Source organism: Ziziphus jujuba, chromosome 8, assembly GCF_031755915.1.
Source record: "Ziziphus jujuba cultivar Dongzao chromosome 8, ASM3175591v1".
Lineage (NCBI taxonomy): Eukaryota > Viridiplantae > Streptophyta > Magnoliopsida > Rosales > Rhamnaceae > Ziziphus > Ziziphus jujuba.
The window spans coordinates 4,406,640-4,424,130 of NC_083386.1; the positions used below are offsets into that span (position 1 = coordinate 4,406,640).

Sequence of the window (17,491 nt, forward strand, 5' to 3'; positions counted from 1 at the left end):
TAAATTTATTTTATGTTTATAAAATATTTCTAACTTTCTTTTCATTTCATTTTTTTTTAACAGATTTTATATTTCAAAAAATAGCTGTTAACACATTTTTTAGAATTTTTCAATCAGTAAAATGAAAAATTGTTTTGGAAAGGTACCAAAAAGCCCTCATTCATATTTCAAGATGATGATTTATATTTTCTAGGTGTTAAATGTTCAAATTTATTACGTCCAAGATATCCAAATGGAAGTCTCCTAAAAATCAAAATCATTTATGAAATTTTAATTAAAATTATTCATTCATATTTAAATACTAATTAAAACACTTCATGCTTTATTTAGCGTTAACTTTAATTTTATGCATCAATTTATTTTTTCATCAGGAGCCTGCATGAGCTTGTTTATACAAATAAAGAAAATTAAAATCATTCATTCATTCAAACACTAATTAAAACATTTTTGTTCATTAATATATTGTTTTATCAATAGCCTATGTGGAGCTTCTTTATCCAAATAAAGAAAACATCACGTTACAGGGATAAAGTGTCAAAATCTAGCTACGTACGCGGCCATTTCCTTAACACACAATTGAAATTTGAGAGTTTCATTATCTACTTTTAAAATATCTTTTTCACCAGCTAGTCTTAGCTTACACTGTTTAAATCTTGCTTATTTGGGTTAAGTTAAATGAAAAAATTGAACAAAATTAATTTCGATTCTCAACTATTGTTAATTTGCTTATCAGGCAAGTAGTTTTTCCACTTCGTTTATGTATCCATTAATTTTTTCAGCCTGTTTTAAAAACAAATATAGAAAACATAAAAAAAAAAATTAAAAAAAAAACTAAAAAACAAATCTCTCTCTCAATTAGTTTTTTCCCATCTCCATTCCCGTAAATTGGATTGCTTATTTTTGTTCAATTATTTTAATTTAGTGTATAAGTGTAACTGCAACTTCCAAATGCATCTAAATTAAATCAAATTTGGGTATATGATAAGAAAAAAAGGCAAAGTATTAGTAGGTTTTATTTGGCAAGGTTTTTAAAAAGAAGTTCAAAAGCGATTTTTAAGAATATTTAAATAATATTTAAGAAGTGATTTTAGAAGTCAGAAATATTTTAAATCAAAACCAACGAAGAAATTATTTTTTTCAAAAAATATTTTTAAAGAAATAAAAGCAGACGCTGTACATACAAGATCGTAAGCTAGGAACTGTATATATAATATTAATATATAAAAATATTATGAATAATTACATGCAGGCAGGTGCAGGATATAAAATTACTCTCGCATCAATTTACATTCGAAAATCAAAGCTTCTCAATACATCAAGCTGGTTGAAATGATCATCGCGATCAAATGATTGGAATAATTGGTCCCCTGGGCTCTTGGGCAATTGATCATACAAGCTGGAGTTTGAAAAAGGAAATTCATGATCATGATTCAGATGATGATGATGATGACCAACGCCCTTGATCAGTTGGTGATCATGATCATCATCATCATCAACAACCTTATGATGATGAATAGGAGGAGGAGTATTGATGATGGTATCATCGGAAGCATTATTAGCTTCCATGAGACCTACAGCATCAGAATCTCTCCCAGTGAGTTCTTGAACAAGAGCTCTAAACTCAGAAGCACTGGTCTTAACCTTCATGGGGCTTGAAATATAAACCACTTTGATTCCTTTTCTACTTCTTTTTCCTTGTTGTTTTTGGTTGTTCTTCATCATGGGGTTCACACCAAGAACATCCATGGTTGATTTTTTGAACAATGAAGAAAAAACAATAACATCAACTGAATTTGTACTTCTACTCCTATGTGCCATGCACAAGATTTATATACAAAAACTTTTGTTATAAAAAGGGAGGTACGGAAGCTTGATTTTCTTAATGTGTGAAAAAAGGAGGTTTCTTGGAAAGAAAATGGATGAGAAAGATAGGGTCAAGAGAGAGAAAATTTTGCACAAGTGATGGAGGAAAAGGAAGGTGGGTGGAAACTCAAACAAAAGGGAAAGGGCATAGAAGATTCTATAATGATACTTACATGACCCGCAAGCTTATTGAATTTTTGTACCACCAATATATATTTATGTAATCAAGGGTCTAGGGTTAAAAAATTTTGTTTGTACTATGAGGTTATCTGGTTTTTTTTATTTTCCAGTTCAATGTAATTGTCAAGGATTATGAATTAAGGATTAATCTCACGTGCGCAGCCTCATATGACCATTTGGAAAAATCTGTGAAAGAGAACAATAAACGTGGCAACATGGTATTGGCTAGCCGAAATGAGTCATAGAGACGGCTAATTTTGGTGAGTTTAATTTGGGAAGCCATTTTTAGTTTGTACATGAATTTGGAAGTTTTGGTATTAATTTGGACAAATTAACATGGCCAACAATGATTTATGGATAATTACCCAATCACTTTGACCTTTGTTCCATGTAATTATTACTTATTATATGCTCTGTCTGAAACTGGTAAATATAATTTCTATTTATTTTAAATAATTTTATTAATTTTGAGCCAAAGGTCTAAGTTGATCGTTATGGCTAACTTGTTTAATCCAAAATTATTGTAACTATGTTGTAATGATTGAAACCTTATCATTTTTATATCTTATTAAGAATTTCAATTTCCATATTTTTTCTTTTTGTTTTTTTTTCTTGCTTTTCTTCTTCTTCTTATTCTTCTTCTTCACCCACCCACCCCCAAAAAAAAAGGATATGGGCTGAAATTACAAGCAACCACTTCCGTATTGTATATATTGCCAGAGGGTCAAAATTAACCTTTTTAACTAAGTATATTAAACTGAACGTTATTAAGTATAGTGCCGGAGGGTCATTAACCTTTTTAAATAAGTATATTAAATTGAATGGCCATATAAATTATTAAAAAAAAAAAAAAAGTAACTATATTAAATTTATTCCGACCTATAATAATAATAGAGTCATAAGCATTTTTTTTTAAAAAAAAAAAAAAAAAAAAATCAAACTTCTAGATACCAAGAGATATAAGCAACCAATATGGATAAGACTCATTTTTTGTAAACTTGTTGCTTGTCGTATGTATCTCCATCAACGACATTTTTTATTTTATTTTTTCTTTTCTGCTAGCTTTTTATCAGAATGGATCTCAATATTTGTTTTAATATTATTGACTTTGAAAATTTAGTCTTTAATCTTATATATAAAAAATAAAAAATAAAAATTGAGACCATATTTATATTCCACAACAAATATTGTCTAAATATTATTAATATTTTTTTTTTAACCAAAAATTTTGATAACCAATTGATATTTAAGTTTCAAAATGATTTTGAAGCAATCATTCATTCATGTTGTGTATAATATAATTATGCGGATCCATAATTCACTCAATGGAAATTAAATTCAGTGATATTCCACTTGATATCACGAGCAGAAAAATAAACTCATGTGCAATAGTACTAGAGTGACAAAATTATCATGCTCAAGTTCTGTAAGCAAATGAATTTTAGAACTCGAAAACTTCACTGAAACAAAAAATATAGATCAATATATCAATCACTTCCCACAGCAGGTTAAAAAAACAATTAATCACTTTTAGACTCAAATTTACTGCATTACATATCCCAAAATTCATCAACAAACTTCAGTTAGCTTTACATTGATAATGATATTCTATTATTAATAATAATAAACAGGATACATGCAGATTCTTGCCAAATACCATTTCTGGATTCACATAAAAAAGAAAGTTAAATATAATGAACATTACAAGACTAATACTAATGATATACAGGAATTTGTGGACTAGTGACAAAAAGGTTAAAAAAAAAATGTAGAAGAAAAAAGGTTAAGATGGATCAAGTATCAGCAGCATCTACTTTGAGAAAAGTCAATATCACAACAAAGATCATTTGCAAGGATCCCACAGTTCTCTACCAATCAGCTTGGAAATTACAGCAAAAGCATTTTCTTACTCTCTTGGGCGGGCTAGCCAGAGGGAACTGAGAGCTCGTAGTCGTGAGAAATAATCGTGTATTGCTAGAAGTGCGCGAGCTGACTGACGGGTTGTTAATATCCGATGCATTTGTTGCAGTGTCTGTTGCCGCAAATTGTCAGCCTGGTTTGATTTAGCCATGGAAGAAGAAAAATAGAAACTTGAGGAAGTCGACAAACAAGAAAACAAAATTAAAAATCAAAATTCAAGTATGGAAGAAAACACCAAAGAAAGAGACAATAGTGAACAAATTTGTTTATGTTAATAGTACCCTATGATAAATAAATTGTGTATGGACCACAAACTAAAAATAGCAAAGAAAAGTCCTTAAGAAAGCGAAAAGCCACAGATATTTTGAACCATAGTACTTAATCTATAACATATTTACCATTCAGAAGTTCCTATTAAAATTTCAAATGTATCCTCTTTTAACATTTGCTAAGGAAGAGTAGGAAGGACCAGTGGGAGACCTCCGCCAATGTTATTTCTGGAATATTTATAGTAATGTTTAAGAGTTTCATAATTTCCATAAAAATTGAATCATGAGATAATTTTGTGGGTTTTATGCTACGGAACGAAATACAAACATAAACTAATCAAGATCTAACACAGTCACCTGGCGAATAAACCCTTCTAAGGTCCCTAGCTTTCCCATAGCCATGGCCATTTGACCCATGTAGTTTGCAACATTTCCCGAGGAACCAGAGGAACCAAGCGATCCACTTGATAATGTCTCAGCCAAAGATTGTTGCAATGCTTCCATCCCTTGAGATAATGCATCTTCTGCCTGTTGGGATGATTGCTGCAAATTTGTAATTCCTACCAACTGCTGCTCTGTCAGAGGCTCCAACTGATTAACAAGAAGCTGCATCCATAATAACCATTTATTTCATGTTCATAAATGGATCAGCACAAAGAACTTATTCTAGTTGAACAGGTAATTATAGAAATGTAGATCAACTTTTGACTTGTTATGATATAAGTTCAAATTTCAAACAGAAACACAAAACACACATTCTACACAAGTCCAAACTTAAAAAAAATTTCTTTAGTAAACTTACATAACCATTGCCGCTCTTTTCTCTAAGAAATGGAATCACAATATTTGTTGTACATTTCGGAAAATTTTCATTGTCTTCCTAACTTTAGGTCTCTAATCCCTCAGTATAAGTTTCCACATCAATTAGGAATCTGAATGTCCCACTCATCAATAGCTGATGAGGCAATGAGATATGAAATTCACAATATGAGGCCCAAATAAGCCCAGTCCCAACAAAAGCATAAGTATCAGTTTTTCCAGAGGAAAGCCCAACTTAACAGATATATGATTCTGCATCACTATATTTGCAACTCCTAAATAATAATGAATTGCAAGGTAAAATTCAAGTACTATCATAGTGCATCTATGTCTTTTCTTTATTTTCAGTTCCATCGCATCTCTCATAGCAATCCTAATGCATGCAAATCGTAAAAACATCACAAAGACCACACCTTAAGAAGCTCAGATGAACGGAAACCACCAAGCCATAAGAAACACCTCTCAGCAGGAGTTTTCCACATGCCAGATAGCAAATGGAAAACATCAGCCTTTGCTGCTACACCCTTGAGCCTAAAAATTTCTTCATAGTGTGCCAAGATACCATCAACAATAATACGAAGTTCTGTATCACTTGCATGAGAATTAACCGCTGATCTTAGTTCATTGATTTGTCGATTTTGCTCCTCCAGCCAACGAGCATATTCTACATCAAATGCCATGGCCCCTGCAGAAGATGCAGTGAGCTATATAATCTGACTTGTGAAAAAAACTTTAACAGATAGATAACCAATCTAAAATACAAAGTTATTGAGATTTGATCTTATAACTAACTTAATGCAGCAAATGTCCTACCACTTGTTCATATGTTTATCAATTTTTTAAGTGGCACCAATACATTCCATGGGCATCTAAAATGTAATCAGCCCAATGTAAACAATCAAAATTTAAGTCACAGGATCACATTTATGGAGGAAGGACACAAGTTCTCTTGTCTGCCAAAAAAGGAGATAGCCCTTTGAACCCACAATAAACTAATATCTCATTTATGGAAGAGATTGGATGAGAGAAAGAAGATAATCTTTTTATATTTTCATAAATTACAGTTTTACTATTATTAAGATATCGATACTCCAAAAGTGTCAAACTTGTTTGAGATGGGGTGAGAATCTGCCGTATACATGACACTCCTACTTTGCAACATGAACTTAAAACTGTCCCTCGCATATAGACCTATTAAATTAATCGAAACAATGAGAGACTTACACACATAGAACTTTGAAAACCAAAAAGACCAAACAATATGTTCTAATACTGAGTTATAACACCATTGCTCCTAAAAACCCAAGTTTGTAGGAGGAGGCCAAAACTATTTCTTATAGTTTGACAATAATTACATAAATTAATCAATAAAATAACATGAAGAATCATATTTACGTACATCCCTAACCCATCTTTCACTCTATTTTATGAAACAAAACTAAGAAAAGTCATTCACACATCCCTCTCTCTTATTCTTATCACTCCTCTTACCTTCTTCATCCTCCATGCCTTCCATTTCTTTCTACCAAACAAAGCCTTAGTTCTTCTCCACAACAATAATAAAAACCTAGGTCACTAAAAAGTTGCTAGCTCTTGGAGACTGACTACTCATATTAGGAAATGAAACATGTCGAATGATTATGAAGCTAGAATTTACCTTAAGCTATCCAGAAAAGAAAAAGTATTGGAAAGAATGAAAGAAAATTGGCTGTATAACGAACTTGTCCCATTAATGCAAGGTTCATCCTACTACTTTAGGTATTAGTATACCTTCCCTCAACACATTTTCAAAATTCTAATCCCAAGAGAGAGGGGGGGGGGGGGGGGGGGGGGGGGGAAAAAAAAAATACCATTTCCACTCATTGAATGGGCTTGGTCTCCTGAGCTTGATATGAAGATTCCCTGCGAGAGAGGAAACAACTTGTAAGTAGAAACACAATCTATACACCCTTAACAGAGAACTAATTGCTAGGAGAGTTGAGCAAAATAAACTAGTCAATGCAGCAATAAAGAAATAACAAACTTCAACCTGCTGCCTTGCTCGCTGAAGCTCCTGCTCCAGTTGGGTAAGCTTCAAACGACTACTCTCCAGCTGTTGGACATATGCCTACAGGAAGAAAAAGGATGCAACCCTATAATGATTACAAAATGTAAAACACAAATTTTTGTTGGAGTATAAATGCCAAAACAAGCATAGTCCTTGTAATATTTAGATCCCAGCAAAAGTCCAAACCTCAGAACAGAAAGGGAAAAGAAGCCAATAGCTTGGAAACCAAAAGATTGAAATAAGATACACATTAGCCACCATAAACAATTGCACATGGAGTGCAGCAACAACAAAAATGAAACTCCAACTCAAAAGGACCAAGTCTAACATCCAATCCTCAAAATCAAGGATTATTCGATCATCTGATGACGGCTATAAACGACCCTTTTTTCTATTTGTTTCAAAGTGCAAACCACCTTACCAAAACCTTTAACAGTACAAGATATATAACCATCTAATCTGTACCACATAACATAGGCAAAACAAACTCCAAAGCATGTAACCCAATTTCAAGAACCTACGTTTATTGACATCCCTCCACCATTAATCTTGCAACTCAATAGCAGCTTGCGTACTTTAGGTAATGATTATCATCAAGGCCACTTGATGCTACATCTTATCAATCCAATAAGACTGCCTTTTTTTTTTTTTTTGGGGTAAATAATCCAACAAGACTACCTTATGACCATATTAACCTACCAAATTGGATATGAAGCCCAAAATCACATCAGCCAAAGAACAAATTGCATGTAAATTCAAGATTCGTCATAGAAGCCTGGGCTATAGAAGAAAATAATTATCTTGTTCCTGACTTCTAGTGTAAACTAAAACTAGAGTCTAAAACAGCCTACCGTTTCCAGAAGAAGAGAAGAATAAATCAAAACTTTTCTGTATTTTTAAGTTGTATTACCCATACTATCATCATAAGCAAGACAGAAGAGAAGAAGCCAAATGGCAAAAGAATATTTAGTTGAGAATTTGAGATTAAGAAACACGGTAAGAAGGCCATACCTTTTTCCTCAATCTACTTTTCCTCGCAGCCTCCCTATTTTGAGCAAGCCTTCGGAGGGTCTGCAGTGTATAATAAACCAAACAATTGTAACAATTTACAAAACTCAGCTCATATTTATCTACATATGAAATAAATTTGATAGAAATCACCTTCTGATCTGATTTATCCTTGGACCTATCACTGGAATCAGAAGCCACCTGAATAGCATATTGGTTTCTATCAAACTGCACATATCGGATGCTCAAATGTCAGATAAGCAACACTGCTGATTAAGATCAACCCAGCATTCCAAACAATTTGTTGATGAAACAAGAATCCAATAAAGGGTACTATCTAAACTGAAGTATACTAGCAAGAATAACAGCCAACAAGAGAAAGGGAATAGAGAGACGAATAAAAGTGGTGAAACTAGTAGCTTTACCCTCTGATTCTTATCATCTGTATCCACATCTGTGGAGATATCAGTCCTAGGACTGGCATCAGCCATGGAGGACTCTTCCCAGTTCTCTGTATCCCCAGAAACCAGATTTGAAAGTTGACCCTTTGGAGACTTCAAACTCTGAGATTCGATAGAGACGACGGATTGTGGCTGTTTTTGTTTTATTTTTTATTTTTATTTTTTTCCAAAAGCAGAAACAAAAAGCCAATCCAAATGTGCAGGCAATAGAACCATAAACAGACCCATTTTAGAAACTCTATGACATGAAAAATAAAAAGGGAATTCCAAGAAAACATAAAATAAATAAATAAATAAAATAAAATTCCCATTTCACCTTGTAAGGAGTTCCTAAATGGAAGGGATTAGAAGGACCTGCTTGTCCACTTTCTCCAGCTGAATTCAACACTGTATCTGCAGCATCAACACATGTCATACAAAGTTTTGACTCGAGGAGGGTTTTTTTTTTTTTTTTTTTTTCACCACTTCCCACTTAAGCAAAAATAAAGCTAAGAAGAGAACAAAAAATAATAATAATAATTCCTTCCCAGAAAGAAAGAAGAGACAGAGAATTTAGAGATATTCACCGTAATAGTTCATAACTTTTATTACGGGAAAACAAAAAAGAAAAAGAAAACAGAAAAAGAAAATGGGTTTTCTTCTAACAACGAAACCCCTTTTTTGGGCAGCAACAGTACATATTCAGAAATACTGAAATGGGTCTCATCTCATCTATAAATGGAAATATATATATATATATAATCAACGTATAAAATTTAGACAAATAATAGTCCACTACTACTACTCCGGATACATAAATCCACTTTCCATCATATTCTCCATTGACAACTTTTATACAGGTTTAGAGGTAATTATTGGTAATAATAACTATATTAAACAATGCCATAGCCACGTGCCAAGCCCGTGCTTCACTCTTTGTCTTTTACCCAAGATGATAAAATAAAATATATATTTGTATGTGTACATTGTATGTGTATATATATATATATATATATGTTTGAATGAACGAAAGCCAGCGGATTCTGTGTAAAAGCAGAAGAATTTCAAGGTCAAAGTCACGTACTCTGACACGTTACGCACAAATTTTGACTCAAATATAACAATTTACAGAAGCCCCAAATCAACTAAAAATCATTGTAAAATTGTCTATAAATTTAAAGTTAGTAACTTTATATATAAAATTAAGATCAAAATCACTTTTTTTTTTGCTTCACCCACTTGCAGTAAAATTGGAATTTTCTTTTCAGAATGATTGATTGGTTATGGACTAGCTGGACTAGCTAACCAAAATTTGAACCAAACCTCAAAGGATCTTATGGTAATGATGATGATAACAGGTGGATCATTGGATTAAGTGTGACATATGGATCCTTGCAATCTCTTCATGTCTTCTTCTGTAAAACTCTTACCTCTTTCCAATAGCGAGTGTTTATTTTATTAGCATTTTTTTATTCTTTTAGTGCTTTGACATGCTTTTTTTAATATATTTTTCTTTCCTTATTTTTTTATTTTTTTTTTTTACAAGTTTTTCTGCGAATGGTGTTGAACGTTTTCTGACATGGTAATAAAAAAATAATTTTTTACTAATTTGTCCTTGAAGTTTCTTTTGCTGTAAATTGTGTCAGAGTTCCTAGCACCATACAAAAAATAAAAATAAAATACAGCCAATCTCCAAGATTCAAAAATATAAAATATAAAATTTACCAAAAATAAAAAAAAATAAAATAAAAGAGAAAAATACAGTCAAATCTGTGTACAAAAATTACAGCATGATTAAATGGAGTTCCAATCGCCTAAGGGTAGGACCACGAGAATCCAAAGTCACAATTTCAGATAGACGAATCATGGTTCATAACAAAGTGGTCTAATGAATTCTTTTTTCTTATTTGTCCCTGAAGGAGAGCAAGCAAAAATGTATATATTTCTTCATGAAAATAAATAAATAAAATATATTTTGTCCCTTAAGGAAGAGTGATAGTCAATTCAATTAGTCAAAAAAGATTCTGAAAATTATAGATAAAGTTTATTCCTGACCAAATTAAACCTCATGTTCAAGCTTTTTATTTTTAGAAAAAATTATATTAAAAATGAAATTATAGCATAAAATTTAGTTGGGACTTTGTGATTTGATAAATTCCTAATACCAAGACATGATGAGAGAATACTAAATGCCTTGGATGCCTTCTAATTCTAAGGAGAGAGAAAGTTTCAGATTTTGCTTTTTACAATTATAATAGGTTTCAGAACCTATAGCATAAAATTTAGTTGAGACTTTGTGGTTTGAGGATCATCATACCAAGACATGATGAGTATACTAAATGCCTTGGATGCCTTCTAGTTGTAAGGATATAAAAGTTTCGGATTTTGTTTTTTTCCAATTAAAATAGGTTTTTGAACCTGTTACCTATAAAATGTCTACTTGTCACATTTATCACAAAAATGGAGTCTCAAAATTCCAGTCTACAAAATAAAATCCAAGGGTCATCCGAATACAACTTCTTCATTCTTGAAAATAAACAGGCCTTATGAAAACGTAAAAGTTATTTGTCATGGCTTCCAAACATTACGGCCACAAGAGATGATAGAAATGTCTCTAGTCCAACAATAAGATACAAGAAACAACTTTAAATACATCTTTATTCAGCAAGTCTAAACCCCAAAAGCAAGAACCCCATGTGAGCATAACCACAACGACATTAGAGTTTCAGAAGTAGTTGCTGGTATAGAAGTTTTTGAGAAAATTAGAGATGCCCTGATCCTTGGTGCCTATATCCTGAATAAGCCCTTGGCGACCGACCACATACTGACCAATCAGATGGTGTCGCTGCTTTGCATGCTCCAGAACGTTATTTAACTCTTCCGTACCCTTGAAAAGCAGCATATCAATAACCTGCAGATTTACAACCATTGGAATGGTGAGAATGAAACATTTTAGCAAGTATATATGTTACAGCCATACTTGCATATAGTTTTAACATATCCTAATGCAATGCCCAAAATATCACTGACTCAAAAGGGTAGAATTTGAACCACCAGATATCGAAGCATGCCAATTGATCAAGCCAAAGCATCAAGTCAAAGTACATTAACAATGAATGATTTATCACATTAAATCGGAATTAACAATCTGAAAAGACAGTTCAAAGAGGACCCTTTATAGAGTGATTTACTTTTCTTTCTTCAGGCATGCTAGATTTCTCAAGCAATAGCGAAAAAAGGTCCAAAGGCCACAGAAAAATAAAGAAAAAATAAAGCAGTACGAGGATAGAAAATGTATATGACACCACATCATCCAATACAAAAAACACATAATTGTTTAAAGGAACATATGGCAAAGAACCTCTTCAGATTGAATACATTTATGATGGCAAATATAAAATAAGATACAAAAGCATGCCTAAATGATACTAGAACAAGAATATAAAGGTTATTTACCACAAGAAAAACACATACAGACATTCTCGAATACAAAATCTTGAGTCTGAATAATTAACAGTATCTTAATATCCAAATCAAATTGCACTCCTGAGATGTTGAACCTAGGCAGCCCTATTTATTACAATTCTTCATGTTACACTAACAACAGCTACAATATAACACTAGTAAGTGCATGGTTATATGCAAAGAACCTTTGGGAAACAAATAAATAATAACACAAACTTTACTGGAGAACTGTACCTAATTGTAAATCCAAATGCACTAGGAGGTGGTTTTCCATGAGCCAAAACCATTGTTCTAAGTGAAAATGTAAGTTCGAAGACTAAACAGAATTTTTTTCATAAAAAAGTAACCATGGATGGATTTAGATTGTTCAAACTATAAAGAACAGGATGTCATTCTACAGAAATTTTACCAAAATTTACTTTCAGAAAATCACAACTTTCAAGATAAAAAAGAAATAGTCTAATGACTTCAAGGAAAAGATATTTAGCTTGCCAAAAGAGTGGACATTATCCATGTTAGTCCAACTATGGAACTATGCAATTAGGATGCATATTTACAACAATAATGGATTTGAAAATCTTTAGAACAATCTGCGAATTTTGATTTTCCAATTTGAAAAGAAAAAAACAACAATAACCCAATCAAACCATCACAATTTGTCTATTATTTGACAATCATTTTCCGAGTTACATTGAGTACAATGTAATATCATGATTCCCTCAAACTCAAGGTGTCGAGTCATTCTACAAGATGGTTCCAACTTATAAGGTTTGTACAAGCTGTTACATTCAGCATTTGAAGAGAACCACCATACACATTTTGATTTTCTTTTCCCTCTCAGACACATATTATGTAGCAGTAAGATAATAATATAGAACAATATGGAAAATGCAATTCAAGAACACTAATGGGAGGACAATGATGTCATTCAGTCAATTTTAAAAATGTAAAAATTGCAAAAAATATACGAAGTGTACAGGTAAGAGCTCCATTCTGGGTAGAATTCAATCATTTCAGATGGTTCATAAGTAAAATTCCCAGTGATTATTATTCTTCAATGTAAAACAACTGTGACACTTAAAAAAAGGAAAAATCACCAAAAACTCTTTCTGATTTTGTATTAAAAATCCAAATTTTCCGATAACAATAATAAAACGACTCCTTCAGATGCTTCAATCATAAAATCCCCAAATTCATTTTTTTTTCTTTTTTTCTAATGTAAAACAAAAAAGCCCCCCAAAACTAACTCATTTCGTATCAAAGGACATTCATTTTGACCAATTTTCTTTAAAATAATTTGCCCATAACAAGTTTCCAACGAAGAATTGAGATAAAAGAATGAGAAAAAAGCAAGAGCAAATTTTCCGAGAAAATAGACAAAACAAAAAGTTAGAAGAGAAGACTCCGAGAAAGAGCGAGAGAGAGTAGAACCTTAGGGTCGGTGATGTGAGAGTTCTTGCGGATCTCAGAGGCGATAGTGGAGCGGAGCCGGGAGACAGTGACGACGTCGTCTAGGTTGTACATGTCAATGACTGAGGGTATGGATCTGCAGGCTTCCCTGAAGAAATCGAAGACTCGGCTTCTCGCTTCCTCTAGACTCGCCGAGTTCGGCGGTACCTTCACGCTCCGCAGTGAAAACGACATTCTTTTATTCACCCTCAAAAGCCCCAAACTCAGTGAGTTCACTCGTTCTCCGATATCTCCAAATGGAGACCTTTTTTTTCTTCTGTACAATCAGAAGGCCAAAACCCCGACTGTGCCAGAAACCATTAACAAAGCGAGAAATGGTGAACTAAGACCCAACGACGTCGTTTTACACATTCTTAAAATTGGATTAATTACGAGGCAAGTGCTATAAGTTGTGGCATTCTACCTAATGATATTTGCCACATTCCACATTCCATTTAAAATTTATATTTGAATCCGAATTTTAATTATTCCTCTTACCAAATTTTTATCATATAGACATTTTGATTTAATTAAATCATACATTCCCCGTAAAAGATTTACTCTAAATTAATAACAACTATTTTTATTTTGCTAAACCATTATTTGGTCGGTACATCCCAAAATTTTAAAAAAAAAAAAACCAAACGAATGTCTCCTTGTATTTTGTTAATATTATATGGATTTTCATTTAAAAATTAATTTTAAGATAACAAAGAAATTTTAATTAAACGAAAAATCCAAAATTGTATATATTTCCCACCCATATCTTCTTCTAAACGAAAAAAAAAAAAAGGGAACCCGCACACACACAGACACCACACTATTTTCAGTTGTATTGGTTTGTTGAAATAAAATGTAAACAATGAGAAAATAGAAAGTCATTTCTTTCTCGCTTTTATTTCCTTTAAGAATTAAGGAAAAGTAAGACCTGCATTTGTTTGTGATAACTCTGCCATAGATTTAGACGGCAATAATTCTATTACACATTAGGGACATGTATTCCATCAAAATTTCGTACTAACCAAACACAAGAACATTGAGATTAAAGTATAAAAAAACCAGTTCTTGAGGAACAAATTTCAACGAATTTTACCATGACAAAAAAAAAAAAAAAAAAAAGCGGGTAAAGTGAGCTAAATCCACAATATAACAAAATCAATCAAGATAGAAGCTTAGTACTATAAAATAATTGTATGAGAAAATCAAAACTAAGTGTCATCGATTTTTTTTCCTTTATGGGTCAGTCATTGTTAGAGATGTTTGTGAAAAGTTTTTTTTTTTTTTTCTTTTTTTAAACATTTACATTACATTTCTCCACATTCCGCAATGACACATGCTAATTTGGGGCGGTTGTTGGGTCCAGTGGCCACATTCTCAATCTTCCTGACAACCAAAAGACCATCTCCAAGTACTCTCTGCATAACAATCAACAAAATGTAATTTTACATATCAAGTGTGTCACTTGGGATACCAGGAAAAAAAAAAATTAAATAAATAAAGAGATTCCAAGTGCTAGTAAATAAGTTTGGCCCAGGACAATTTACATGAACAGATAGCAACATTGAAAATGGGGCACAGAATAGAAATTCCAACTCGATTCAAAGAATTTGTAAGACATCACTCAATGAATGCCTCAGACAAAAAGTCATTTGCATGAATTTGCTTTTGTTTTCTGATTTATGAAAACATCCTAAGCTGAGATTAAAATTCTAATGCGTTCAGCTTGGTGTTGTATTAAGTAATCACAGGGAACTCTTATTCATCAACTGGCATCTTAGAATAAAATTATATATATGACAGAATATTGAAGAAAATAGAACATACCCCAAATACAACATGCTTATTGTCAAGCCAGTCGCATTTAGCACAAGTGATGAAGAACTGCAATAAGACAGAAAAAAGAAAAAGAGAAGGATTTAGCACAAGTGGCGAATATGATGAATGATTATCAACAAGTAGTGCTTCAATGTATCAGTGTATTGAGGAGAGAGAGAAAGAGAGAGAGAGGTTTACTACCTGGCATCCATTGGTATTTGGTCCACTATTAGCCTAGAAAAGAGGGAAAAAGATGCCCTTAGTCATTACAATTTAATAATGAACATAAAGCAATGTTGAGTGTTAAGTGAAAACCATATAACTTCCACAAAACGAAAACTCTCACACATTCACTAGTGTTAATAGTGCAGTATTCAATATATTCTGCCAGACTTTCAGTGCCATCAGTTTTAAAATGATTAAAAGAAAGGAGAAGTGAATAACACATTCTACCCAAAATAATGACTAAAGGAAATTCTCAAAGTGCAGACAAGGAGCCTTCTAGAATACTTGGCTTCTGTTTAGTTTGAATTCACAACAAAATATTCTAAAAAAGCCTCAAACAAATTATTAAACCATATCAACATCATTTGAGCACCAAATTCTACCTACATGCTAGGAATGTGTAAGTGATCTTCTAATCGAACTCTCATCATGATTAGAAAATGTTAGAAAGAACGTCCAAAGAGCAGCAGGTGTTGAGGCTAGGAATTATGTTAACAATTCTACAATGTCTGGAAATGGTCTGGTATCCAATTCAATAATGTTAAATGAACAAATGTTAGCAATTTATTGTAGAGTTACAATATAGGAGCTGCATCAGAATTTTACAGCATAAAATTAAGCAAAGACTTAGGTTCAGCCTATAGCACATATGTCTTTCACTTAAAGGGAGAACCAACTTTATAACTAAATTAATTAACTACCCAAATGGATAGTTGTGTAGGACCAAGCTTAGAGGATATTAACACATTATTAAATTCCAAACCATGTATCCATGTGGGAACTTGCTTTCTGACCCACATTTTATTTCAATGCAAGTTTTCTAAACAAAAAAATATAGCTCATCTCCTCCATGTCATCCCATTCCCTCGGTTGTGCTATTATAGAACAAATTTAGCCTTTCCTAGAATAACCATCAGAAATGAGAGGAAGAGAAAATAATTAAAAAAACAAAAACGCAACTTAGCATATCATTCCAAGAAGAGAAGCGTATACCATAGATAATAGGCCCGGACCAGTGTGTTTAGCAATAAAATTTTCATCATCGAACTTATGCCCATATATGGAAACACAGCCACTACCATCACCCTGCAAAGCAAGATTTTAACATTACAAATGGCAAGAGTAAAAACACAAGTATTGGATTTTGATTAACAAATCTTAACATCATAACTAAAAACTAATCATTGCACAAATTTGTGTTCTGTAAAAAGGTGAATACTGTAGCTTTTTCAGTTTCATTCTCCTTTGCAATTAAAACCCAAATGCTATATCATTCAGAGCTTTAGGAAAAAGTTGCAATAAAAATTTCTAACATTCCAAGAAATGAAAAATGTACCCACAAAAAAAAAAAAAAAAAAAAAGAAAAAAAAAAGGAAAACCAACCTTGAGGAAGTCACCAGCTTGAATCATGAAATCCTTAATCACCCTGTGGAATTGGCAACCCTTGTAACCAACAGGAAGTCCAGCTTTTCTGTACTCGCCGGTGCAGAACTGCCTGCCCAACATAAAGCCCCAAAAAAGACAAAAAACAAGTCGGAAGTTAGTTAGGAGTAAGCATAGGAAAACGAATAGGTTTTTTTCTTGGGCAAAGAATCTAAGAACCTGAAATTCTCAGCGGTCTTCGGGGCGATGTCGGCGAAGAGCTCCATCTTGATACGGCCGGCGGGGATAGTTCCGATAGTTATGTCGAAGAAGACGATGGGGTTCTTAGGGTTTGGAGGCCTCACATGCCATTCCACTCCACTCCCTGCGTTCCCTCCTCCTGACGCCATTGAATCTCTCTCTCCCCACTTAAGTCTCTACTGGTCTCTTTGCTCACTCTCTAGTTTTGGAGACATGAAGTTAGGATTTTACTTGGCTTGGTTTTAACGACAACGTTTTGAACCCAAGAATGGGCACATATTAGGGTAGAACTAGCTCAGGGAAAGCAGGTAACGTGTCAAAACAAGATTGGCTTGCATCTATAAAGTTTTTCGAAATTTGTAGAGAGG

General features: G+C 32.9%; 4 protein-coding genes across 5 annotated transcripts; all 4 read right to left on the bottom strand.

The window, feature by feature from the left end:
- Positions 1 to 1,193: 1,193 nt before the first annotated feature.
- On the bottom strand, positions 1,194 to 2,023 carry LOC107428678 (uncharacterized). Its single transcript, XM_016039246.4, has one exon. It carries the CDS (start codon positions 1,816 to 1,818, stop codon positions 1,285 to 1,287), a length of 534 nt encoding a protein of 177 aa, XP_015894732.3. The 5' UTR covers positions 1,819 to 2,023; the 3' UTR covers positions 1,194 to 1,284.
- Positions 2,024 to 3,631: 1,608 nt separating this feature from the next.
- Positions 3,632 to 9,382, bottom strand: LOC107428714 (transcription factor TGA2.2). 2 transcript variants are annotated; one of them, XM_016039294.4, is made up of 10 exons: positions 9,134 to 9,382; positions 8,884 to 8,960; positions 8,532 to 8,699; positions 8,260 to 8,334; positions 8,110 to 8,169; positions 7,081 to 7,158; positions 6,902 to 6,953; positions 5,465 to 5,736; positions 4,590 to 4,838; positions 3,632 to 4,096 (listed from the first exon to the last, which is right to left on the bottom strand). In XM_016039294.4, the coding sequence occupies exons 1-10, from the start codon at positions 9,144 to 9,146 to the stop codon at positions 3,950 to 3,952; spliced, it is 1,191 nt and encodes a 396-aa protein (XP_015894780.2). In that variant the 5' UTR covers positions 9,147 to 9,382; the 3' UTR covers positions 3,632 to 3,949. The 2 variants fall into 2 exon arrangements, with proteins under 2 accessions (XP_015894780.2, XP_048326305.1); XM_048470348.2 differs by having other exon boundaries at positions 8,884 to 9,382.
- Positions 9,383 to 11,048: 1,666 nt separating this feature from the next.
- LOC107428671 (NADH dehydrogenase [ubiquinone] 1 alpha subcomplex subunit 6) lies at positions 11,049 to 13,782 on the bottom strand. Its single transcript, XM_016039240.4, has 2 exons — positions 13,443 to 13,782; positions 11,049 to 11,457 (listed from the first exon to the last, which is right to left on the bottom strand). The coding sequence occupies exons 1-2, from the start codon at positions 13,653 to 13,655 to the stop codon at positions 11,272 to 11,274; spliced, it is 399 nt and encodes a 132-aa protein (XP_015894726.2). The 5' UTR covers positions 13,656 to 13,782; the 3' UTR covers positions 11,049 to 11,271.
- An 825-nt stretch (positions 13,783 to 14,607) lies between these two features.
- LOC107428673 (peptidyl-prolyl cis-trans isomerase CYP22) lies at positions 14,608 to 17,347 on the bottom strand. The gene is made up of 6 exons (XM_016039242.4): positions 17,103 to 17,347; positions 16,884 to 16,995; positions 16,494 to 16,586; positions 15,477 to 15,509; positions 15,285 to 15,341; positions 14,608 to 14,875 (listed from the first exon to the last, which is right to left on the bottom strand). The coding sequence occupies exons 1-6, from the start codon at positions 17,270 to 17,272 to the stop codon at positions 14,765 to 14,767; spliced, it is 576 nt and encodes a 191-aa protein (XP_015894728.1). The 5' UTR covers positions 17,273 to 17,347; the 3' UTR covers positions 14,608 to 14,764.
- Between the last annotated feature and the right edge of the window lie 144 nt (positions 17,348 to 17,491).

Excerpts from the sequence above, each read along its gene's own strand:
- LOC107428678 (XM_016039246.4), bottom strand. The coding sequence starts at position 1,818 with ATGGCACATAGGAGTAGAAGTACAAATTCAGTTGATGTTATTGTTTTT.
- LOC107428714 (XM_048470348.2), bottom strand. The coding sequence starts at position 8,982 with ATGACATGTGTTGATGCTGCAGATACAGTGTTGAATTCAGCTGGAGAA. Across the intron at positions 8,700-8,883 it reads ATTTAGGAACTCCTTACAAG|CCACAATCCGTCGTCTCTAT; the intron begins GTGAAATGGGAA and ends AAACAAAAACAG. Across the intron at positions 8,170-8,259 it reads AGGATAAATCAGATCAGAAG|ACCCTCCGAAGGCTTGCTCA; the intron begins GTGATTTCTATC and ends TATACACTGCAG.
- LOC107428671 (XM_016039240.4), bottom strand. The coding sequence starts at position 13,655 with ATGTCGTTTTCACTGCGGAGCGTGAAGGTACCGCCGAACTCGGCGAGT. Across the intron at positions 11,458-13,442 it reads CTCACATCACCGACCCTAAG|GTTATTGATATGCTGCTTTT; the intron begins GTTCTACTCTCT and ends GTAAATCTGCAG.
- LOC107428673 (XM_016039242.4), bottom strand. The coding sequence starts at position 17,272 with ATGGCGTCAGGAGGAGGGAACGCAGGGAGTGGAGTGGAATGGCATGTG. Across the intron at positions 15,510-16,493 it reads GTCCGGGCCTATTATCTATG|GCTAATAGTGGACCAAATAC; the intron begins GTATACGCTTCT and ends CCTCTTTTCTAG. Across the intron at positions 15,342-15,476 it reads CAAATACCAATGGATGCCAG|TTCTTCATCACTTGTGCTAA; the intron begins GTAGTAAACCTC and ends GTCTTATTGCAG.